The sequence below is a fragment of the Tenrec ecaudatus genome, chromosome 16, assembly GCF_050624435.1.
Source record: "Tenrec ecaudatus isolate mTenEca1 chromosome 16, mTenEca1.hap1, whole genome shotgun sequence".
NCBI classification, from domain to species: domain Eukaryota; kingdom Metazoa; phylum Chordata; class Mammalia; order Afrosoricida; family Tenrecidae; genus Tenrec; species Tenrec ecaudatus.
The window spans coordinates 53,229,513-53,255,859 of NC_134545.1; the positions used below are offsets into that span (position 1 = coordinate 53,229,513).

General features: G+C 42.2%; 1 protein-coding gene across 2 annotated transcripts in view; it reads right to left on the bottom strand.

Moving 5' to 3' along the window:
- Positions 1-26,347, bottom strand: part of MYPN (myopalladin) — a 108,293-nt gene that overhangs the window by 27,777 nt on the left and 54,169 nt on the right. For both annotated transcript variants that reach the window (XM_075533846.1, XM_075533847.1), the window contains exons 8-11: positions 24,766-24,882; positions 23,474-23,846; positions 12,501-13,079; positions 11,567-11,705 (exon numbers count right to left, since the gene is read on the bottom strand). In XM_075533846.1, the coding sequence (XP_075389961.1) occupies positions 11,567-11,705; positions 12,501-13,079; positions 23,474-23,846; positions 24,766-24,882 (1,208 nt within the window). The remainder of the gene's footprint in view (positions 1-11,566; positions 11,706-12,500; positions 13,080-23,473; positions 23,847-24,765; positions 24,883-26,347) is intronic.

Sequence of the window (26,347 nt, forward strand, 5' to 3'; positions counted from 1 at the left end):
AGAAACTACAGATGCGATATGATGGAAACACGCACTTTTAAATAAAAGCCATCTGTCTCAATTATATATTTATTTTCCTACTAATACTATCCATTTAGAAATTTAAAAAAAAGAGCACTCAATGAGTTTCAGCCTTGCAAACCCTGTAGGCTGTTCTACTCTGCCCTAGAGGGTCGCTCTGAGACCTGACTGCCTCAGTCGCCGTGAGTTAGATCAGTAATTAAGTAGTGAGGATGCCCACCACCCATCTGTCAGTTTGTTGTGCTCCAATGACTAGCGTGGAGCTCTGATGCGGGAAGCTATGACACTGATACTTCAAATGCCAGCAAGGTGGTTTCAGGGATCCAGAGTAAGACTGGAATGAAGGTCCAGCCATGACAGAATGCTCTCTAGCTTGCTTCTGAGGGGCATACCATTGGGGGGGGGGGGATCATTCACTAGAAGATCACTATGCTTGGTGAAGGGCTGATGAAGAGCCAGAGAGACTCTGGGGGAGATGGGTTGGCACATTAGCCACAATGATGTACTTAAACATGTTGGTGACTGGTCAATGTTTCATATGTTCTACCGACAGTGACCATGAGTCAATTGATAGCCGCTATCTACCTACCAAGGAAGGATATGATTGTAATTAGATCTTTGAAGTTTCTATGGAGGCACTAAGATGGGCTCAAACCCCCAAAGCAAACTCGTGGGACTGGATGAGAATGTAAACGGCCAAATTCTCGATGTTCATAATTATGGGGACTGGAAAGCCGACTCCGGTGGGGGAAGGCCCTCATGGAAAAAATGAAAATGAATCTTAATACACATTCTCATGGCTGATAATAGTCCCTACTATAGCTCTCCATAAAGAAGCTGTCATGAAAAATGCACTTGGCTGTTCACTATGTGCCCTGAGGTTATCTATAGTTAAGAGCAATCAGATTACATCGCCTGTCTCACCCACAGTGTAGCAAACTCCTTTCTGATGTCTCCTGGTACGAACCATAGATTGTTCCCCTGGGGAAGCCTCAAGGACATATGAGGTTAGGCCACCGATCATTCTATCACCCACTTATTAGATTACCCATTCTCTCTGTTACATGTTCACTATATTATATATCTGCCTGTTGAGAGATTTGTAAGCCCGTGATCATATACAGCCATTGAAGACTTCATCCGCTCTCTTTGATCCCGACATAGACACAGGGACACTGTGCCCCGCTCTGTCTGGTTATCTTATTTTCTGTAATAATACTGTTGGGGCCAGTACCCCAACACAAACTTACTGCCATCGAGTGGATGCCGACTCATAGTGACCCTGTAGGACAGGTTAGAACTGCCTCTGTGAGGTTCCGAGACTGGAACTACACGGGTCGAAAACCCCACCTTTCTCCCCAATGGGACAGAGAGCAGCAAGGAAAAAGCGAGTTACAAGACTTTCCATTCCCCCAGACATGTTAGAGCAGGTGTTTACGGGCAGGTTCTGTGATTTAAACTTTCTCCCCTCCATCCAAAACACAAGAGTCAGAGACGGAAACAGATCCAGTGAGAAGACTTGTGGAGAGAATGATCCATGATCGCACTTTCCTGCACCCAGCCTTCGGGGGTGTGGAGGATGTGGATATCTGCCCTCGCTGCAAGCTCCCAACCCACTGCCATTGAGGAGTTTCGGATTCATAGTGACCCCATCGAGGGTTTGAACTGCTGACCTATAGCATTGTTGTGAGTCAGAATTAATCCGAGATGGCAGTGGGCTTTGTTGGGAGCCTGTGGTAGCAATTGCGGGGAGGGACAGGGGTGGGAGAGGCAGTCTCATTTTTGAACAAGCATTAGAGGACTGGGTACTATAAGAACTTGGAATTTTTAATTAGTGCATCAACGTGATGTTTTGCAAAGTAACCACAGAACTTTATATTAACCCAAAGTGGCCAACAATGGTTGGAGACTGCCTGGCGTTTCATGCAGCAGTAGGAGGATAATCAGTCTCATTGGATAAATGTAAAGATGTCATAAAATTCCAAATTGACTGCTATCAAGTCAATTCATACTCCTAGAGAGCTTCTAGGACAAGCCCTTATGGATTTCTGAGATGGTAACTCTTCATGGGAGTAGAAAGCCTTATCTTTCTCCCATGGAGTGGCTGATAGTTTTGAACTGCTAACCCTGTGGTTAGTAGCCCAAAATGTAACCCATGAAATTACTTTTGAAGCACTTGTTTACTACAGAGTTGTGCAATATGATTTTTAAATTACAGATGAGACATAATACTGTAGGACAAGGAATCTCCAGGAGATTTTGTAAAATACTTAGGAAGTTCAGTTTCAGGAGTAAGGAAAAGATGGGAGTGTAAGCTTGAAAATATCAGAGGATTGTTGCCTATCACTGAAGGACTGCATCTTTCCATCTGAGATACTGACCAAGATGCACATCTTCCCTAACCAAAAACTGAAGCTTCCTTCCTTTGCAAATGAGGGTTGGCTTATTCCAAAGATACTGCCTCATTATACATAAATCAAGACTGTTATTCCAAGTTATGACTGATGGGACTCAGATTTCACAAGAAATTTTGCAAACACAAGCAATATGTTTAAGTTCAATTGAAATGCGCTTTCTGTACTGTTCTGCATAAAGGTTGTACTACTGATCTTCTGCTAGCGAGGTGCTGTATTTATGACATGTTCTCATTGTCCTTTGCCCTTTGTGAGCAAGCAAAAACAAAACAAGACATCCCCAGGAATTTCTATGTCAGCTACTTGGAGGTAACATCTGTGCTCAACGGAGACAATATTTTTTCCTGTGTAACAATGGCCTGTATGGAAACCAAATCAATAAGATATCTTTCCTAAAATAGCTTTATCCTTTCTAGGCTCAAATTAAAAACCTTAAGTGAAAACAAAATGCATAGGGTTCCAGTTGTCCTCTAAAAGAAAATCAAAAGCTAAAAATATTTATTTCAGAAGAACATACACTTAAAAATATTAACTTCCCCCTTTTAAAAAAGAATCTTAAGACTGAAAATTTGACAACCTGAGCCGATCAATTTCGGTGAATTGGTAAGAGTGCTAGAGAGTGCCTTTCTTCTGCTGAGAACCATATAGTATAATCTCAATCACACAAGACATTGTCAGAGCTCTGGATATCTGAACTGTGGCCCACCATCCGGACACTCCCTGCCTGGAGCTCCCGGCTGACTTCCCCACTCTAGGTTGTGAATCTGGATTTCAAGGACAAATAATCACACAGAATCAAACTAGCTAGAGAGCCCGCTTAAAATAGTCTCAACTGACACTAGACACTGTATTAGTGAGTAAATTTTGAGCACCCTGGTTTGCAAAAGGCTATGGCTGTCAGTGACAGCACAGAATCCATCGGCAGGGTCCCCACAGAGATTTACCCTCCAGTGGATGCTTTCTGCGCAGTAACCAAGGCTGTACATAATCTTGCCTCAGGCATGGGCTGCCTTGGAAAGTACATTATCTCCACTCCTCTCAGACCAGCCCAGGTAGGGACAGTCTCTCTCTCACTCTCTCTCTGTCTTACTGCCTATCCTAGGTGTGTCCTTGATGGAAGTCACCATGCTGGGCACAGTAACAAAACAACAACAATAACAAAACGGAACCAAACTCACTGCCATCAAGTTGATGGTGACTCATAGTGACCCTATAGGATCAAGTCCTACTCCTAGAGAGCTTATGACAAGCCTCTGTGGATTTCCGGGTAAAACTGCCCCTGTGCGTTTCCGGAACAGTTCATTCTTGTCCCCCTCCCCCTCGCCCACCCAGACTCCCCCAGACTCATCAAGAAAGAGAAAACACATTCAATCTGCATAATCCACCCAGCTCTTTTGCAGGGGACTACAAAGACTATGGCTAGAAGAGTCACATCAAGTAAATCATTGCACCACTGGGGACACTCACTGTTCTAGACGCCCAAGCCCTACAGTGTCGAAGTAGACAACAGGCTGACAGCTACTGGAATGCTGTTTGGAAAAAGAATGGATGGCAGAGCTACTTGTACGCACACACGATTTCCATGAAAAATTCATGGTAAGAGATGGGAGAAGTAAAGTTTAAATAAAGGAAATAACTCAGCAGCGTAGTTAAGGAGTTTAGGATAGCATTGTGAATGAGGGGGAGTGCAGAGTGGGGACCCAGGGCCCATCTGGGGGAAATTGGACATCCCCTTGCAGAAGGGTTGTGGGGAGGTGAGGAGCCAGTCAGGGTGCAGTGTAGCAACAATGAAACATACAATTTTCCTCTAGTTCTTGAATGTTCCCCACCCCCCACTATCATGATACCAATTCTAGCTTACAAATTTGGCTAGACCAGAGCATTTACACTGGTAAGATAAGAGCTCTCCATACAGGGAATCCATGACAGATAAACCCCTCAGGACCAATAATGAGAGTAGTGATGCCAGGAGGGGAAGGGGAAGGTGGGGCAGAAAGGGGGGAACCAATCACAAGGATCTACATATAACCCCCTCCCAGGGGAACAAACAACAGGAAAGTGGGTGAAGGGAGATAGCTGTCAGTATAGGACATGAAGAAAATAATAATTTATAAATCATGAAGGGTTCATGAGGGAGGGAAGGTGGAGGAGGGGGAAATGAGCTGCTATCAAGGGCTCAAGTAGAATGAAAATGTTTTGAAAATGATGATGGCAACATATGTACAAATGTGCTTGACACAATGGATGTATGTAAGGATTGTGATAAGAGTGTAAGAGCCTCCAATAAAATGATTTAAAAAAAGAAAAAAAGGAGATTAGGGGAACAAAAGGCTGAGTGAAAATTGAGTATTTCTCTTTTTCTCCATCATATAGAGTAATATCTGGGAATCAAACAGAGTTTTAAAGTTGGTGGTCTTTTTTTTAATGGAGGAAGTAAAATAAGGAGATAAAGTTTCTATAAAGACAAAGTCAAGGAAGTAAGTTATAAAGACATTGGATGGAGGTGAGGAGTACTTAGAAGTTAATAGCTACTACAGCAGTCAAATATTGTATGCAGAACATTAAACTGAAGCTGTGTGAACTAGCCTTTTTGATCATGATGATTCCATTGCATTTTGTGATCCTGAATTCTTTTGATCTCTTAGATTCATTATTTTGTTCCAACAATATCAACTGATGGTGAATGGTACCCTTAAAAAAAAAAAAAGGTATGGCCTAAACTCCAGAAACCTAGCCATCTCTCCTGTGGCTTGTTTCTAACCCAAAGAGACCTTGTTGTCAGTTTAGAAAGCTACACAGGTAAAAAAAATATCATCTTAAAGGATGCCATCCTTAACTTTCTACAAGTTTTAAGAATCAACCAAAAATGCTCATTGCCAACTGGAAATGTTACATAATTACTGATGAATGATATTCAGTGGAGAAACACTGAACTATGACAACAGATAAATACAAAATAGAACATGTATTAAAACAAACCTAATTTCCCAAAACATAATTTTTGAGTACTGGGGAGGGAATTGTTTATATTACATTTCAAGTTTGACTACTGGGGAGGGAATGCAAGGACGAGTGATTTCTTTTCTTATTTTTAAAAATAAAAATCATCGAACAAAGCTGATGGTGCCCAGCTATCAAATGATATAGCATCAGGGGTCTTAAAGGCTTGAAGACAATCAGGCGGGCATCTAGCTAAGAAACAACAAAGCTCACATGGAAGAAGCACACCAGCCTACCCTGACACGAACACTGAAGGCAAAGCGGGTGCATAGGCAAGTGCGGTGAAGAAAGCTGATGGTGTCCAGTTGTCAAAATATATACAATATGGGGTCCCATAGGCTGGAAGATAAACAAGGGGCCATCTAACTGAGAAACACCAAAGCCCACATGGAAAATTCACATTAGCCTGTGAGATGACAAGGCATCGAAGGGATCAGGTATCAGGCATCAAAGACAAAAAAAAAAATCATAACATTGTGAATGAGGGGGAGCGCAGAGTGGGGACCCAGAGCCCATCTGGGGGAAATTGGACATCCCCTTGCAGAAGGGCTGTGGGGAGGTGACGAGCCAGTCAGAGTGCAGTGTAGCAACGATGAAACATACAATGTTCCTCTCGTTCTTAAATGCTTCCTCCCTCCCACTATCATGATCCCAATTCTACCTTACATAACCAGCTGGACCAGAAGATGTACACTGGCATGGATAGGAACTGGAAATACAGGGAATCCAGGACAGATGAACCCCTCAGGATCAGTGGTGAGAGTGGCAATATCCGGAGGGTGGAGGGAGGGTGAGGGAGAAAGGGGGAATAGATAACAAGGTCTACATATAACCTCCTCCCTGGAGGACGGACAGTGGAGAACTGGGTGAGGGAGACATTGGATGGTGTAAGATATGGTAAAATAATAATTATTTATTAATTATCAAGGGTTCGGGGGGGAGGGGAGCGGTGAGGGAGGGGAAAAATGAGGAGCTGAGAGCAAGGGCTCAAGTAGAAAGCAGGGGTTTTGAGAACGATGATGGCAACATACGTACAAATGTGCTGGACACAAATGTATGTACGGATTGTGAAAAGAGTTGTGAGAGCCCCTAATAAAATGATTAAAAAATAAAAATAATAAAAATAATTTAATTGGGGCTCTTACAGCTCTTATAACAATCCATACATCAATTGTGTCAAGGACATTTGTACATATGTTGCCATCATCATTTTCAGAACCTTTTCTTTCTACTTGAGCCCTTGGTATCAGCTCCTTTTTTTCCCTTTCCTCCACCCTCCCACCTTTGTGAGCCCCTGATAATTATAAATTATTATTTTTTATATCTTACACCATCCTTTGTCTTCCTCCACCCGAATTTCTATTGTTTTTCCACTGGGGGTGGGGGGGCGGTATACATTAATCATTGCAATAGGTTCTCTCTTTCTCCCCCTTGTCACCACATCTTCTCCCTACCCTCATGGTATTGCTACTTCCATTATTGTTCCTGAGGGGGTTATCTGTCCTGAATTCCATGTGTTAAGAGTTCTTATCTATACCAGTATGCACATTCCAGTCTAGCCAGATTTGTAAGGTAGAACTGGGGTCATGATAATGGTGTGGGGAGGAAGCATTAAAAAACAAGTGGAATATTGTGTGTTTCATCGGTGCTATAAAACACCCTGACTGCTTTGTCCATTTCCTTGTGACCCTTCTGTAAGAGGATATCCAATTATCTACAGATAGACCACTCTGACCCCCCTCATTTGCATTGATATGATTGTTCATTTGGGTTTTCTGATGCCTGATACCTGATCCTGTCAGCACCTCATGATCACACAGACTGGTGTGAGTCTTTCACGTGGGCTTTGTTTCTTCCCTGCTATATGATTGTTTATTTATCTTCAAGCCTTTAAGATCACACACGCTGTGTCTTTTGATAGTCAAGCACCATCAGCTTTCTTCACCACATTTGCTTGTGTACCCGTTTTGTCTTCAGCAATAGTGTAGGGATGGTGAGCAGAGTGATTTCTTTTCAATGACAGCATAATGTGGTAATGCTAGACTACACAAAATTTCCAGGATGATTATTATCCATCATTTGCTTAAGACTAAAATAGGTCAAAATAATCAGCCTAGAAGTTTGCAAAGCAAAGCCAAATAAAGCAAACACATATTCTTTACAAGGAATCATTAGTTCCTCCCAAATATGTATGGTACTTGTGCTAGTTAGATTTCATGTCAACTTGCCCTTGCGGAGGAGGCCTAGTCTAACCTGTCAATCAGGTTATAGCCTGATGATGCCTCCTGGAAAGTGCAGTCTTTCCATTGGAGAGACACTGGGGACTTGCCCCACTCTCTCTGCCCCTTCACCTTCTTCCTTACTGGGACTCGGTGTCTACCTCCAGGGGCAGCCCCATGTGGGCTGCTGACCCTGGGAACCAACCTGGAAGCTGCTGGCACCCTGACATGTTTACACTGACTTTGAATCCACAGGACTCTGTGCTCAGTGGCCTCTGACCCCCCTGCTTCCTGCTCCACTTCATCACTGGCCTGCAGCTACATGGGTCTGAAGAGGGCTCCAGTTAGTATTAGAGCTATGGACTTCAGTTAGACTGGGGTGGGATGCTTTCTTGATAAAAGATTACATCTTGATATAAAGCTCTTTATTATACATAAATGAGTGTCACCGGTTTTATTTCTCTAGACAACCCAGCCTGACACCTTATTATATGTGGTTGGGGAGGCTCAAAAAGTTCATGGGAAAAATTCCATTATCTTTTAATTCTATTTTTCCATTAACTTTTTGAAGTTTTCTTGTAGAAGTGGGAGAGTAGATCATTTGGATTCTTGTGTCCCCAGGTTGTAAGGATAGGTGATAATCAATACACAAGTATTTTTTCCCATAAGTATTTCTTTATGTCTATTTTTCAGTTACATCTTCCTAGACCAACTCCTTCTTAAGCTCATCTTCTGGCTGCAATACATTTTAGATAAAGCCTCATGACATTTTCCCTATCATTTCCCAAGAGAACAATGAACAAAACTATATCATAACATGGTTGTCAATTCATGTCTCAAAATTTCCTCAGAATCAACACCTGCCAACCTACGACAAGTATTTAATTGCAGTGAGTTTCTTAGTTTGTTGAATTTTAATTTTGCAGTGTGGCATAGACTGCTGTCAAAGAACAATTTTGTAATCAAAGTTGTAGTAATTCTCAGAAGATTGACACATATCACACGTAGTCAGAGGGAAAGGTTGAGAGATTGCTCCTTGTTCCTGTGATTAGTCCTGAAGTCAATTTACAATGGAAATTTCAGAAGGTTTTGGTGGGTTTATGGTTCTCAACCCATGGAAGTTCATGTTTATGTATGCTCACATTTCAGGATAGCAAAAGGAAAACAAGTAAACGAACCACTTTTCTGAGTTGGCAGTGGATAAGGCTGTCTCTATCGACAGAGCTTGTGTGCTGACCCGGTGTCGTCTTGATGCGGCTCTAAAGACAGGCTGGACACCACTCTCTGGTTTCAATGGCATGTACAGGATTAACAACCACAGATGTGATGACAGTGTCATAGGAAAACAAATCTGCATTAGACAGAGCACCATTGGTGGGACCTACAGGTCAGTGTTGTCAAACAACTGGAAAAGGCCCAGACACTTCAAGGAAATGCCAAAGTGTCCTGGAGACAAGGGCTCTATTTTAATTCCATCTTCACTATTGAACAATTGCACCTCAATTTCACTATCTGTCTGGTGAAGAACGAATAGCTGTTTTAAAATCTTATTTATGCATGCATATTTTTGTAAATATTTGCGTGCGTGTGCTTCTAAAAGCTTTTAGGAAATTTCACTATATTTTAATTCCATTTCCCCCCAAAATGTCATTACATATGCTTTCAAAAAACCAAACTCACTGCTTTCAAGTTAATTCCAATACATAGTGACCCTATGTATAAAAATAAAATATATTAAAAATAAAACACAGTGGAATTTGTGATATAAGTGCTCACTGGGAATATTTATATGTAAACTATTTGTGTATACATATAATTATCTGTACAAATATTTATATGTACACACATGTAAAATATTTGTATATTTTATATATAAATTTGGTGAAATAATATATGAAAAAGCAACCTCAGTTTTGGCAAGTTAAATATTCTGCTTTAGTTCTATCTGAATCCACTTAAAAAGTAAATACATTTTTTAAAAGGTCTTAAGTAACACAATGTCAAAAGAATCCTCTTGGTAAAAATTGACCAACATATGACACAACTGCAGAATGCTGTATGCAGTGCCCAGGCCCAGTAGACATTAGATACAGAGACACCAGGGAAAGTAGCGGATGGTCAAGGACATCTTCAGCCTTGTTCCCAGGGAGCACTTACATCACAAATGCCATAGTATTTTATTTTGACTAAAGCTTTCTATTAGACTTCAAAAGAGATTGATCAGTTCCCACCTCAAAAAATAGAGCAAGAATTAGATTTTAAAATGTAAACCTATATTTAAGAAAATAACCACCATATCAAAGATAAAAATAAAGGGGTCAAATAAGGAAATGCTCAGCCTATCTTTCTTTTACTTGGATGAAAATCACGTGTGACTCTCCTCTTTCCCCTATGCAGACACTTACTAGAAAGCAAGGTTGAACACAGGTTGAACCATAAGCTATTGACTATCTGTGGTTTCACATGATGACACCTAATAGAAAGACTGGGAAAAACTGGTTAGCAGACCTCCAGCCAGTGACATTAGACTGAAGGACTTCAGATAAAGGGCAGCTTTAGAATCCTTGAGTTCCTTAAAACTCTAGATTATCTCAAGGCCCAGATATCAAAATATTTCAAAGATCTGCAGTGGTTTGCCAAAATGGAACTGAAGATTAGCAGAATGAACAATAGACAATCTAGTTTCTTAATATGAGGGTAGATAACAATGTATTGTTACCAAATCATGCAAAGTCATTAAATATAAAGTTATTATTAACTTGATCCCTCTAGGTCTATACACTTCTGAAGGTGGTGTTTTTAATCTCGCTAACCCTCCTGGGAAGAATTCTGTGCTGTTTGATTTACATCGTGCCCACACAGGGGTTTGGGCAGCCTCAAGGAACAAACAATTGTCTTTTTCAATGTACTTTGAGTTTGGGGGCACAAAAAGAAATCTAAAGGGTCAAGATCAGGACTGTACAGTGGACAAGTAATGATTCCCAGTGACATTCTCTGAGGACACCCCTTGCCAGGACAAGCATATTCCTGAGATAATTTTTCTGAAGCCATCTGCTGGTCACAGAGATATGCTGAGATATGTTTTGTTTGGAATTGACTGGAAGCCTAGTAGTGATGCCCCAACTCCCCTTTTTTGGTTACTTATCCTCGTATATGATATTCTTTGTAAATGTGACAGTCGACAAGTAAACTGAGTGAAGGAAGGGGGTCATCAAGAACTGAAGATCCCTGTGAATGAGTTCTCAAGAGGAGTCTGCCTTGGACTTTCTGAGCCAGCCTCACTGAGGTCAGATAAACTTTGTATCTAAGGGCATAATTAAGCAGCATTATGTTCCTTACTGGGAGTCAAAGGAATGAAAGCATCAATTGTGAGGGCCAACATGGCCAGACTATGATTCTCAGTGGTTTGGCAGATATTCCGCAATCATCTCCTATCTTGTGATCTGAGGTGTGCATCTACTTGGTTGGAAATGGAGTTTCTTTGGGGGCATGACTTGCATCCAGGATGTAAACAGATGTCCTGCCACATCTCTTCCTCTCCCCCTCTCTGCATGTGATCTCTGGTTCTTGGGAGGGAAGCCAGCAGAGGTCTCCAGACTGTTGCCAGATCTACAGATTTTGGATTTGCTAACTCTTGCTAATCTTGTGAGACAGCAGAGATCTCCAGCCTGTCTCCTGACCTTCAGGTTTGGGTTTGTCATCCCATACTATTACGCGAGCCAAACGAGGTCATCAGTCTGTCATCTGAACCACAGATTTGGGACTTGCCAGCACCGCCATTGTACGACCCCGTTTCTCACAATTGTGTGGGCCATTTTCTCTACGTATCTACAGAGGTTTCACTGGTTTTCCTCCTTTCAGACACCGGGGGACAGAATAAGTCAATAAACTATCTGAGTCCAATGAGCTTACCTGTTGGTTTGATCTGGTATCACTGAAATTCATTTTCTTCCCCAAGTCTAGAATCACTGCATTCTTCGTTTCACGAATGTAATCGTTGTTAATTGGTTGAGGAGATTTTGTATTTTTCTTCAGGAGTCCCTGAGGTGGCCTGCAAAAGAAATTCAAATCGGACCCACCCATGGCAAGCACTGGTTGGCCTACAAAGACTTAGAAAGAAGATGGGTTGAAATGGCACCCAGCCACTGGCATTTATTAGCCATCTATAGAGGGTGTCTTGTGTGTAAAAGTTGAACACTGTACAGAGAATATCTATTTTTAGAGGTCATCCAATCTGTGTATTTATTTAAGCTGAGGTGCCATGGCGGTGGTGCGGGTTAGGCCCTGGGCTGCTGACGGCAGCGTTGGAATTCCAACCCCCTGGCACCTCCACAGAAAGGTGAGGCTGTTGCTCTCATAAAGATTTATCCTCTAGAAAACTCTATACAGGTTGCTATCCGTCAGAACGGATTGGACACATCTGGGTTTAAGCTTAAGTAGATGGCCAGTGAAAGGAGACAAGCTATAGCAGGGACACACTAGCCACAGCAGTGGACCCCATCTTCCTAACAGTAGAAAGGTGACACAGGCCCAGGCAACGCTACGTTCTGCACATACACCAGGTCGCCAGGAATCTGCATGGGTGAAGGTTTACAGAGCAACTCACAGCGTTCTTCTGACCAGAGGCATTAAGGTAACAAACAAAACCCCCAAACTCACTGCCAATGAGCCCGTTCCGACTCATAGGCTGTAGGGCAGAGTGGAACCGCCCTGGTACGGGATTGGAAAACCCACTTGGAGCCAGATAGAAAGTCTAGTTTCAGACCCAGCTATCCTCGGCATATGCCCCTCTCCCCCTCACCTGGAGCGGTACCTCTTACATTTGGAAAGCCTCAGTGGCACTCACATGGACGGAGCGCTTCTGGGCAGCCCCATGGCATTGGTGGGCGGGATGGCAGGAAGAGAAGGCAGCACGGAGCTGAGGAAAGCCACTGGGTTCTGGATCCGGTTGGTGGGAGAGACGGGCGTTGGGGACACACAGTGGGGCTGAAAGTGGTTTCCGCTGGAGATGGAAAACAGGAGTGGCGTCTGCGCTGGCTCCATGGGACCCGGCAGGGGTGCTTCGCTCTGGGTGGCGATCGCTCCTGGAGATTTGGTTTGCACGCCGCTGGGCTGAGAAGCCAGGAGGCTCTCTTTGCTCGCTGTCCTCTGGATGGCTTGCGCGGTGATGATCTGCGTGAACACGGGCGGAGAGCTGGAGGGGGACGCGCTCGCCAGGGTGGCCGTCGTGGAGGGGAAGAAGTGCTTGGGCCGGGCCAGGCTGAATGTCTGCGACGGTGGGACCTTCACTTGCTTGCTGGACACGGTCACTGCCGGGGGAGCAGTGTGGAAAGGAAACTCCTTGGGCGATGACGTGGTGGGGCTATGCACTTGCTGTTGCTCCAGTAAGACTTGATTGTGAAGCTGCTGTAATTGAGTGGAGTCGCTGCAGGGGAACAAGAGCGGGGAGAAATATGGGAAGGCTGTCACCTCATTCTTCTGAAATGTGCAGACAGGATGCTTCTCACGGTATGCTGATGAGAACACCTGATCGGAGAGGCAAGAACTCAGCCAATCACGGAGGTGCTCTTTTCTTTTCTCCTTCTTTCCAAGACAGTGTTGTTGCTAGTAAGATGGATGAGGAGGACACGGGCGGCATAGGGCTCCAGCATCGGAATGCAACAACACACAGCCTATTGTAGCTGAATTGGAAATAGTAAGTAACTCTGTGACTGCTAATTAGAACTCTACAGGATTGTCCAACTCCACCTCAGACAGTCTCTTCTGGGGACCTCATTTTAAGTGTATGTATTTTCACAATTCGTGATCTCGAAGGGACCTGTTTATAAAAGTGATGCTCTTTCAAGAAATGTTTTAAAATACAGCAAAGAACAAAGACTACCTTTATGGTCATCTCCCTGAAACCATCTTCTGTTAGCATTTAGATGCAAATCCTTCCAGACTGGCTTCCGATGTGTTCTTTTACACGCATGCATGCACACTCTACTTAGATACATGATTTCTTTTTAAAAATGAAGCCCTTCTCTATATTTGGCTTTGAGACCAGTCTTTTTACTTTAAAATACCATATGGACATTTTTTTCTAAATTAATAAATCTGCATCATCCTAATCCAATCTGTGGCTCTACTGTATCAATCCCTTAGTGTGCAACAGTTAGCTGAACTTCAGTTCCTAAACAATGTTGCAATGAAAAGCCTTGATATAAACAATTATTTGTGTTATTATCTGATAATTAAGGGGCCCTGGTGGCATGGACTACGTATTGGGCGGCCCATCAGTGGTTTGAAACCATCAACCACGCCGAGGGAGAAAGACCAAGCTTTCTACTCCAATAAAGTTTAACCCTCTTGGAAGCCCTCAGGGGCAGTTCTATTTTGTTCTCAAAGGGACACTGTGAGTCAGAATTGACTTGATGGCAGTGAGTGAGATACCTGATAACTTTTCTAACAAATGCATATACATGTATCTAATGGTTAAAGGCAAATATTAACATTTGCATATACTTAGCTAAACTGTCCTACATTATACTACCTTTATACTATTCTACTTTATACTACCACCGGACTACTTAGACAAGAGTTCCTGTTTCTCCATGCCTTAGCATCTATTTTTTAATATCTTGCCATTAATCTAGTGGCTAAAATATCCATTATTCTATACCATTTGTTATTCCTAGTGATATTGAATATATTTTATTATGTACCAGTAACTTTCCCTGCTAGTTTGTTGGATAGGGGCAGATCCTGAAGGGACTTGTAGGCCATGATAAAGAGTTTGGATGAATTCTAAGTGGATAGGAAACTGCTTGAGGACTTTAAGGACATTAGTGAAATAATCCAATTTGTATTTTACATAGATGATTCTGTCAGCTATTCAAGAATGAACAGAAAAAGTACTGAAAAAGTCAAAATGGAGAGGCAGATTAGAATGCTAGTGGACCAGGTAAGAAATGGTGGCAGACTGGATCAGGATCGTGACAGTAGAGATGCAGAGAAGTGGATAGGTTCTGTACATTTTTAGAAGCGAGTCAACAGAATTGATGATGGATTGGATATGGGGGACAATGAAAATGAGGATCAATAATGTGTCCTAGGGGTTTCCCTTGAGCAACTAGGTTTATAGGAATACCACTTATGAGATAGAGAAGAATGGGAGAAAACGCAGTCTCAGGGAGGATAATCAGGAGTTCATATTGGACAGGCTAAATTGGAATGTCACTTCCATCGAATCCACTCGAATGTCACTTCCATCGAATCCACTCTGACTCATAGTAACCCTAAATAGGGTTTCTGAGTCTGTAAATCTTTATTGGAGCCAATAATCTCATCTTTATCTTGTTAAGTGATTGGGAGGTTTGAACTTTGAAGTTCACAGTCCAGTGTCTACCTGAGTATACTCGTACGGTGCTCAGAAGACGGGACAGTGAGAATCATCAGTTGGTAGCAGGCATGTAAAGCCATAGGAGAAGATATGATCAACTAGGGGGACTGTGGGCAGAGAAGAATCCAGAGTTGTGCCCTAGGATGGAGTAAAGGAGCAGAAACCAACAAAGGAAACGGAGAAGACGTATCTGGGAAGTGAAGTGTTATGAACACCGAGAGAAGAAAGTATTTCAAGAAGGAAGGAAAGTTGTATAATGTCAAATACTGCTGAGAGAGAGAGATGACTTGCTGATTTTGGCAACATGAAGAATTGGATCACATTTCCTGAAAGCCATTTTAATGACCTCATAAAAATATAATCCAATGTGTGGACTACTGTAAATAGAAACCCTAATGCATTAATGAAATCAAATCTCTTTTGGTTTTGCGATGTTTCTATGTATACACTTCACCTTAATGCTCCATAATGCAATATGCTGCTCATAATCAGTAGGGTCTGTAAGACCAGGCTTGGAAGCATGAGGGCCAGGTCTACAAGAGAGGAGAGCAAGACTTAGAAGTAGGAAACATCCTAAACACATCGCTGTGATGTTTCTTCAGTATTCTTTTTGTCACTGGAGTCCCATTGTTCTGAAGACATGAAGAAGGATGAAAAATACTTTGCAATAACTTGTAAAATGACTTGCATATGAGTTTAAACTACTGGAATGAAAGTCATGGGTATGATAACAGCAGCCAGAGCTCATGTCTGTTCCCGTTCCTGCTGGCTCACTCTATAAACTGTGCACTTGCCTCCGCTCCTATTTTAGAAGCAAATAAGCTGAGTTAATAAAATAATATAAGAAACCTGTAATTAGTCACTGAAATTTCATAGTAGCTGAATGAGTCTACAATCAAAGAGCAGCAGAAATATACTCGTCAGATTATCCTTAGAGAACTCTCTACAATTAACTTGACTCTTGCTGATGCTGACTTTCCTTTAGAATTCTTGATGGCGCTCACATTTGGTGGCTCACATCCTGGGCTGCTACAGCAAACAGACAGCAGGATGTTATCCGCAGGCGCTGTTTACATTGCAGTCTGCTGGGTACATTTTAATCTGATGCTGCTGCAGAAATATTTTATTGTGGTTATGGAAAATTTACAAGGTAGCTGTGATCTTGGAAATAAAAGGAAGGCAAAGAGGGACCCAGACAGTATTGACTAGCTCTTCTTTGGTTTCAGTTCCCAGTAAACAAAAGCCAACAACAAGGTTCCTTCAGTTTGCTTGGTAGGGAGAATACCCATCTGTACGACAGGCACAGGCTCTTCCTTCTCAAATTATTTTGAATTTTTTCCAAACGGCTGTTGGGTTTAGATGATAGTAGGGCTGTGGACCATAAACCTGAAGTCTTGAGAGCCTTGGGTCTGGAGAGTCAAGAAGAGGGAAGGAAAGGTAGGCAAGTAGTAGACTAGGCAAGGACCTGATAGATGGGTGGACCAAGGCTCAGAAGCGAAGTCTGCGACCAGGCATGTTCCAAAGACTGGAGGTTTGGGTGTTTAGTAAAGTCAGTTGCTGAAAATATGGGGGAGAGGGTGTTGTGTTGGTGAATAAATCTGATTGAGTAAATAAGCAAACAACAAGGTTTCTCTTTTAATGGCATTCTAGTGCTTCCCGTTCAATGCAGTTCACTAGATCATAGAGAGTCATAAGCCTTAACCAAAAGATATATAAAGATACAGTATAAAATTGCTTTGCACCTGATGCAAAGGGCTTAAGTGGAGAGCAAATGCTTTGAGAATGATTGGGGCAGTGAATGTATGGATGTGCTTTATACAATTGATGTATGTATATGTATGGATTGTGATAAGAGTTGTATTTGTCCCTAATAAAATGTAAAAAAAGAAAAGAGGAGAAAAAAATGATTAGGGCAAAAACTGTACAGATGTGCTTTATAAAATTGATGTATGTATATGTATGAACTGTGATAAGAATTGTATGAGCCCCAATAAATTGTTAAAAAAAAGAAAAAAAATTGCTTTGCTTAAGGTTCTGGAAGAATACATTTAAGAATAATATCTTTTTGTTTGGCCAAGTTTTATTTCCTTTATTTCTTTAAACTCTATCTTGTTACAGAAAAGACTTAAAAAGAACTGTTTGGATTAGTTTACTGATCACACAAGGGACAAGATGCACAATCCTTTATTCAATGACGTTTTATGGGTCTTTTATGTTTCTACTTTGCTAGGTGCTATCAGAGATATAAATATTCTGAGATAATATGCACTGTTGAGGATTCAAAAACCTAGTGAGCATACTACATTTAGTACAAATAACCCCTGGTTATTTAGAAACAGTGTAGGGAACCGAGCACTTACTAATGAAGGTACAAAGAATAAAAGAAAGGGAGATTAATTACAAAGCACACCAGTTCTGGAATCTCAAGTAACCTCTTTACTTTGTAGGAACATCCTATCATAAATGGCTATAAACTCAGTTGCTCTCTGGAGATTGGTCAGCTGGAGAAAATTATGTTAGAATATGCTCCCCTCTGCGACCACTTAACCGTATCGTGAAGAATATAAGTTTTGTCAACAGATCTAGGTCCCAACCCTGGCTCTGCCATTTATTATCTGTGTGGATTTGAGTAGCTTCTTAACTCTTCGGACCTCCATTTCCTTCTGAGGAAAAAAGGACTGAATAGGCAATACCTCTTAAAACTATTAAGAGAATTGATGAGGAAACATGACTAAATCGCCTGACACATAGAGCTGATCAATAAATGGCAACTCATATATTTTTTATTTCCTGAATGACCCAAATCATTTTCAAAATCTATCAGAATGAAGAGCAGACTTCCAGGATTTGAAGGGTGCTTCTTGTTATGGTTTCTTAAGAAGTGTGAATTGTCCAGATGAAACGCCAAGACTTAGTGACAAGTACAGCAAAACAAACTTGGGATATCGTTAGCAAGTACTTTCAAAATAAAGTTTGATGGCAGTCTCAGCATCATGTGCTCTCACTAGCTCCTTGGAGCCGACAGTGCACATCTCATGCCAGTTCCATGACCGATGCTGTTAGCTGCTGTGGAATTTGTCCCTGACTCATATGGGGCCCCCATGGCCAATTGAATGAAATGCTGCCCACTTGTGCAGCTTCCTCTTGCCTGGTTGTGGATGAGACCAGAGCACTGGGATCCATAAAGTTTTACTGGCTGCTTTTTTTAGAGGAGATAAGCAGGCCTTTCTTTTTAGTCTTAGTCTAGAAGCTACACCAAAAAACTGTTGAGCATCATAGCAACATGAAAGCCTCCATAGATAGACAGACTGTGCATGCAATGTATTGGCCAAGAATCGAACCTGGAGCTCCCATGTAACATGAGGGAATTCTACCCCTAAGCCACCAGTGCCATTAGTAATTTAAAATTAGCAGCAGTGGGAGTATTTACACCATGAAAATTGGCAAGTGCTACAAATTGGGCCTTCCCAAACTCTGCCAGCTGTTCGGCATTTGCAGCACAGCTCAGAAGAAAAACAAAGGCCCCTCCTTGGTTCCTGGGGACTGTTGCCCAGAGAGTTAAATTGGTCTGAGATGAAATCGGGGCACAGACATTACTATTTTGGTAAGTTTAGGTTGGTTTCTCTTAAACTATGGCTTGCATCAAAATTCCCTGTGGAGCCTGTTAAAACACTGGTTTCTGGGCCCTAGTCCTAGAGTTTCTGATTCTATAGGCCTGGGGCAGGGTCGGAGAGTCTACATTTCTGTTAAGCTCCCAGGTGATGCTGTTGGTTCATCTACCCCATTTCACCTGCAAGGCTCTATGTGATTCTTCAGTGCTTCCGGGACTTAAGAAAACCAAACGGACTCCCTTGGAGTCAATTATGACTCGCCGTGACCCTGCGGGACAGGGTAGCAGTCCCTGTGAGTTTTGGAGATGCTAAATCTTTGCAGGAGTGAAAGTCTCCCCTTTCTGGTTGTTTTGAATCGCTGAGATGGTGGTTAGCAGCCCACTACGCCATCAGGGCCCCTACTAAGAGTCACTATTTTAGAAGCAATATTCACTTCTCAAGTATAAGCTTTCTCCAGATATTCGGATTTTCCTCTGATGTTTCACTCACTTTTCATGTTAATTGCCTCCCCACCCCTCACTGGGTGTAGAGTGGGAGAAGGGGCAGCAGGAAGTGAACTCAGTCCACTTCACTAGCCCTGGGCCATGATTTCCAAACTGGATGCATACTGAATCATCTGTGGAGGGATTCTAGTTCTTTAGGGATAGAGGCATATAATGTTTTCCTAAAAGCTCCAACTTTGAGTCTAGGCAGAATCCCTGGTGGCACAGTAGCTGCCAACCAGAAGGTTTAAGCCTACCAACTGCTTCATTGCAGAAAGGTGTGGCAGGCGGCTTTTTTTTTTTAATTTTAACAATTTATTAGGGGCTCATACAATTCTTATCACAGTTCATACATATACATACATCAATTGTATACAGCACATCTGTACAGTCCCTGCCCTAATCATTTTTTTCTCCTCTTTTCTTTTTTTACATTTTATTAGGGACCCATACAACTCTTATCACCATCCATACATATACATACATCAATTGTATAAAGCACATCCATACATTCCCTGCCCCAATCATTCTCAAAGCATTTGCTCTCCACTTAAGCCTGGCAGGCGGCTTTTGTAAAAGAGTCGCAGGCTCAGAAACTCCACTGGTGGCAGTTCCCCTCCATCCGATAGAGGTGCTATTGGATGGCTATGCTTTTTGTTTGATAATTCAAGTGTATTCAGGATAAAGAACTATTGCTCTTGATCGCTTGATAGTCAAGTAAAATATTTTAAAATCCAAAATATTTAGGCTTTGATTATAAAATGTTTAAACATTACAGTCTCTTTTTCTTTTAGTTTAAAGATCTATGATTATTAATTCTATTTACTATTTATTTTTTACTATTCACTATTTATTACTACAAATAATACTACCTATTTCTATTATCTGTTATTTATTTATTATCTATCATTATTTACTATTTAATTCTGTTTATTATTTATCTATTTTCTATTTCTGTTCTCTTGAATGGCAAACTGAAAGTGCAAACATAAAATTATATTCTCAAGATTTTTCAGAAAATCGATATTTTCATGCAAAATCTGAGAGGTTCAAAGAAGTAAGGTGTGTGTGTGCATGGTGCAGGGGAGGATTGTCTGCGTGCATGTGTATTTATAATCATTCTAATATGAACATATGCATATATCTACATATACACACAATTAAGAGAAAATTCAATGTGAGCCGAGGATACAGTGCTGAGGACTGGAATAAAAAGGGTATTGCTGTGTCATTTAGCAGGAAGAATTTTGAAATTAATTGGACATCTCATGTAGCAGACACTGCTAGTTAGCTAGAGCCCAGTTTTATTCATGGTGGCAATTATGTCTAGCGAAGAAAGACTATAGTCTCTGAATTTCTTTGTAGTTAGTGTAACAGATGAGTAATTTCCGCTGGCTATATAAACAGAAGATTTTGGGTGAGACTGCTAAAAAAGACCTTTATTAGATGAGACTCTGGCCTCAGAACCATGTACTTCTGCCCATTTATCCCTGCTATTATGCCAAAGGCAGATGGGAGGACTAGGTCACCTCCACCGTCTTGGACCATGGAGGGACCTGGAGCAGACGCCAATGCTGAAGGTGGCAGAGCAGTAGATGACAGGAGGCTTGGGTCTTAATGACTAGGAAGCCACTGCAACAGCCCTGGGATGCCCGCCTAATTCCTGTATGTGTTTAGCTCAGTGTTAGTTTAGGTTTTTGTTTTCAGGAAGTTAAGCCTAATCCCACCTGGCATACTCACTCACCTGTTGAACCAAGGAGGCGCTACCAAGAAGACAAATCCCAACAACATTGATTTGCTTCTCCATTTCCCATAGCTCCCGTCTCTGACCAGTGGCCCAGCCCACAGGTTCTGACTTGAGCTGTGTGCCTCTTCTTTCCCAACATAAATCCTCTGCACAGCTAAGTGGAGGGGGTGGGGTCACCTGACCAGACCGGGTCAATTTGAGATAGAGTTACAGACCATGATTTTGTTAGCAGTGGAACTTGACATAGATCTGGATGTGTCGTTAGGAGGTGACAGGATAGGCCAGGTAGGAATTCAAAGAAAGAAGAATGGAGCAGATACGCAAAGACGATAGAACAGATAGTACTCGGTACTCAAACAGACGCCCTGTGGGATGGAAGGAGACTGAGTGGATCATGTGAGCCTGAGTGAGAGATTAGTGGGCACAGCCCCTGACCCTGGTTCTCTTTCTCCAGGCAGGCCTGGTGGAGTTTTGCTTCCAGTCACTGCCTGTACACCAACAATGACGTCTTCCTTTCTTTTTACTTTCAGTGGATTTCTGTTTATTGTGAGCTACCGGATGTTGACTTACAGTGCTGGCTACGAATATAGAAAGTGCCACAGAAGAAAGCTGATGGTGCCCGGCTATCAAAAGAGATAGCATCTGGGGTCTTAAAGGCTTAAAGATAAACAAGCAGCCATCTAGCTCAGAGGCAACAAAGCCCACATGGAAAACACACACCAGCCTGTGTGACCACAAGATATTGAAGGGATCAGGTATCAGACATCAAAGAATTAAAAAAACCCATATCATTGTAAATGAGGGTGAGTGCAGAGTGGAGACTCAAAGCCCATCGGTAGGCAACTGGACACCTGCTTACTAAGGGGGTGTGGGGAGGAGATGAGCCAGTCAGGGTGCAGGGTAGCAACGATGAAACATATCATTTCCCTCTAGTTCTTAAATGCTTCTTTCCCCCCCACTACCATGATCCCAATTCTACCTTACAAATATGGCTAGACCAGAGGATGTCCATTGGTAAAGATAGCAACTGAAAACACAGGGAATCCAGGACAGATGACTCCTTCAGGACCAGTGGTGAGAGTGGTGATGCCTGGAGGGCGGAGGGAATGTGGGGTGGAAAGGGGGAACCGATTACAAGAATCTATAGCCTCCTCCCTGGGGGATGGACAGCAGAGAAGAGGGTGGGTAGAGCTGTCAGACAGTGTAACATATGACAAAATAATAATTTATGAATTATGAAGGGTTCATGAAGGAGGGAGTAGTGGGGAGGGAGTGGGGAAATGAGCAGCTGATATTAAGGACTCAAGTAGAAGGCAAATGTTTTGAGAATGATGATGGCAACAAATGTACATATGTGCTTGACACAATGGATGTATGTATGGATTGTGATAAGAATTGTATGAGGCCCCAATAAAATGATTAAAAATTTTTTTTTTTAAAGAAAGTGCCAACTGACTGCCAAAAGAACAAACAAATCTTCTTGGGAGAAGGTCAGTCAGAATGTTCCTTGGAAGCAAAGATAGCCAGACCTCGTTTCATGTACATTGGGAATGCTGTCAGGGCAGACCTGTTCCTGGAAAAGGTCATCATACTCGCTAAAGTAGAGGGGCAGTGAAAAAGAGGAAAACCTTTGAGAAGATGGCCGGACCCAGTGGCTGCAACAACAGGCTCCAACGGGAGTTGGGCGATGGGGCGGACCAGGCAATGCCTTGCTCTCTTGTCCATCAGGTCACATAACTGACTTGACAGCACCAAACAATAAGGACAACAATAAGACTATGAAGGGACAGAGATTTTTGGATATGACTTGTTTAGAGGCCCATTTTCTAACACTTTCAGTGAAGCCCAGAATTTTGTCTTATGTGGTGGTAAGAAGGATATACAAGTAACGAACGTGCACTGCTCTCAATGACCATCTTAGGGTCGTCACTGAGAAACAGGATGAGGGCATGTTGGCTGTCCATTTTCATGCTGATAGTTAAAGGTCTATGTAATTATAAACACCGTGCATGTGTGGATGAGAGAGAACAGAACAGTAGCATCTAGGCTGTGTTTGTTGGCGATGCGTGAACATTAAACACTCACAGGGTCCACAGAGGCTCAGGAATCGTACAGCAGAACATCAGGTACTGAAGTGAGTTGGAAAGTTATGACTCTTCTTTCACCCCATCATATTGACACAAAACTGACAGATGTTTTTACAGTTGTTCATCAATAGCAAAAGACTATTTGAAAAATACTAAATAATGACTAAACAAGTTCCGGTTAAAGCAAAAGTGGGGAATTTTAAAAGGAGACATAGACGATCAAGATTATTAGACACAAGACCATGTTTGTACAAAGAGGGTGGGACTGCTTTGCTAGAGGCCTCTAATGTAAAGCGAATGCCTCTCGGAACAAGCTTAAGAATAGTCGTGGTCGGAGGCAGAATATTAATGGCAAGGACAATAGTGATAGTTCACTTATATGATGCTAAGGATGCGCTGTTTTCAAAGCATTTAATGTGTATTTTCCCTTTCACAGGATCCACTCGTAAGAAGGGAAAACTCAAGAGAAGCTTCCAGGTGCTCTTGGTCACCTATTTTAATTTCTACTTACAGTTTGGGTTTAGCCAGGACTGGAGGTGGCTCTTTGATGGGTGAAGAAGGCTCCGGGAGTTTTGCTGCCTGTCCATTGAACCGCTCTAGGAAAAAATTGGGCCTGTTCTGGTTGGCAGCAGGGGTCCCACCCTCAGAAGATGCTTCACTTCCTTTGTCATCTTCGGGCAGATTAAAGTGCACCCGGAGGCCAATCCTTGAGCTGGACCGGGGCTCGTTGTGGTTCACCAAAACCCCTTCGAGTTTGGGTCTGGGGGGTTGTCCCACAGAAGGCGGCTCCAGGTTGGGTAGGGATGGCTGTTGCCCAATGATGGTCAGGTTGTTGGTAGAATTGGCCGAGTGAAGAGTCTCATTATTGTTCAGGTCTTCATTTCCTAAAAGGACAATCACAGGGTCCAAGCTGTTAACTGTCCCTAACAAGACGGAAACAGAGGTATAAGCATGAGTTGGGCGTGCAAGCAAATGAGACAGTATTGCAGCCAGTGCATGTACGAATGGGAAGATTCATCTAAAAACCAGGGAGCATAATCCAGCATTAAAGAATGAAGAGGATGTGGGGAGGGTGGCGGAAACAAACTCTAGAATCTAAATAGTATTTCGAGAGTAATTTTAGAAATACAGATTACTTCTCAGGAGCCCTAGTGGCACAGTGGTTAAGCAGTCAGCTGCTAGCCAAGAGATTGGGGGGTAAGAAGACACCAGCTGCTGCATGGGGAAAAGATGTGATCATCTGCTTCCATAAGGATGACAGCCTTAGAAACCCTATGCACCCGCTCCTCACTTAGGTAGTAGTAAGAAGGATCACATCATTCCACAACCAAGAATCATGGACCAGCCAAGTTGACAGATAAACATCACAAACCAGCATTACTCTTGCCTCACACCTCAGTGTCCATTATTGTCTGATATATGACGTGAAAGCACAGAATAGTCAATATATTTTTTACTACAGTTGTAAATGTGAAAAATCAGGCAACAAGATAATTAGTAAGGGGGTAGGTGCTGGCCCTTCTACTCCGTGCAGTAGGGTCACTGCGAGTTGGGATTGACTCAAGGCAACGGTTACAAGGGACAAGAGCAGGTGTAACTGCGGCTGTCATGGTGGTGATAGATAGTACAATAAGAAAAGACTACCAGAAAACAAATTTTGTTCAAGACTACTTTCCTTTATGATTTAAATATTTTAGGGGCATGAAGCTAGCTTCGTATGAAAACAGTAAAGAAGTGTTATGTAAACTTTATACTCATAGGAAGGACAAGTCTGGACTGGGATGGCATCAGAGGAGCCCTTACCTCTCACATCTAGTTGTGCAATGCTTGACACGGTGCCATATTTGTTGCTTGCTGTGCAGGTGAAGCACCCAGAATCCTCTGCAAATACCTCCGCAATGACCAAAGTACAGATCTCCTCTAGATGCCAGTAAAACAGAATGGTTACTTATGGAGATGGAAAAAGAATTATGGAAATGGAATTATAGAATTTACTTATGTCTGATAACGACTCAACAAAAGTCCATGGAAGAAGTGATTTTAAGTCTTCTAACAGGATTAGCCCAAATAATTATTTGATTGAATTAGTTAATTATCAGGTGAAATGAGTCAAAGGTTGCATATCAAAAGCAGAGAGAGTATTAAACCAGGATTATGTAACAGCATAGTAAATTATATAATGAATTATCTTCTATTTTTATATCATGAGTCTAGATGACATAAAATCAAATAGGATACATGTAAAAACATATATGTGTGCATAGTATGCAATAAATTTAAAATAAATCACAAAAACAAATTAAGTATCAAAGCTTGAAGAGTTAAATACAGACTAATAAAATGTTTTTAAACCCAGTGAACTATAGTCTAGTGGAAATTTTTTCATAGTGAGGCAATCTTAAATAAATGTCACCACTTACATCTGGACAAGAAGCCCATTGATTGCTTAGCTTCAGAGGGATTGGCATCCTACTTGTAGAAAGGGAACTAAGCGTTTAGGTGACACCGCAATTTGAAATTTTGAAAGAAAGAAGAGTGAGACATTCACCTTCCTTTGTTATACTATGCTAACTCTTTGTGGTTTATTCTGATACACAGTATGAGCAAGTAACAATAATTACACAGGTAATTCAGCTATAGTGCCGAAGCCTAAAGTTATTACAATGACATAATAGCAAAGGAAGAGGAGGTATAAGATAGTAGCATAAATCCTCAAATATCACTCAATACACGAGACATTGATAATAAAGTGATTCAAACATAATTTATCCTAGGAGGAGCTTGGTATCCCAGTGCTTCATGATGATGGGATTCAATGACTAGCTGAACTACCTGTAAGAAACTAAATGGGAGGCGGTTGCAGATGGTAACCTGCATCCTGGTTTCCTCGCTAATCATGTTTTGATGCTGTCCACCCTCCTTGGGAAGGTCAGATGCTTTGAGGCAAGCTGGCCTTTCTCGGTGGTGATTGTAGTCGGCATAAGTCCATCATGCTGGCTACTCTTGCTAAGGGTGACCCGCAGCACACAGTTCTGACCAAGGAGATGTGAGGAAAGTTTACTGGCAACGTCTGGAAAAGCGCTCCTTGTTCTTTGTGACAGAGAAAGAGTCTTCCCTAGCTTCACCTCTGGGGGCTGTTATCTGCATCGATGCCAGGAACTGGGGCAGCAATCTTGGGTCCCCAGGTAGAGCCCGGCTAAGATGATACTTTCAAGATGGCAGAGTGGAAAGTGAAATTAAAAAGGCTTAGCCCTTGGTGTTCCCTGATCTGCTGAACTAGCCAACCGCAGGACTGGCATTTCTTAGACAGGCTTGTTGTGTGAGACTACACTGCTCATGACTTGCTGCCTGAGGAATTTTAAACGAAGAGGCAAAGTTTGGAGCG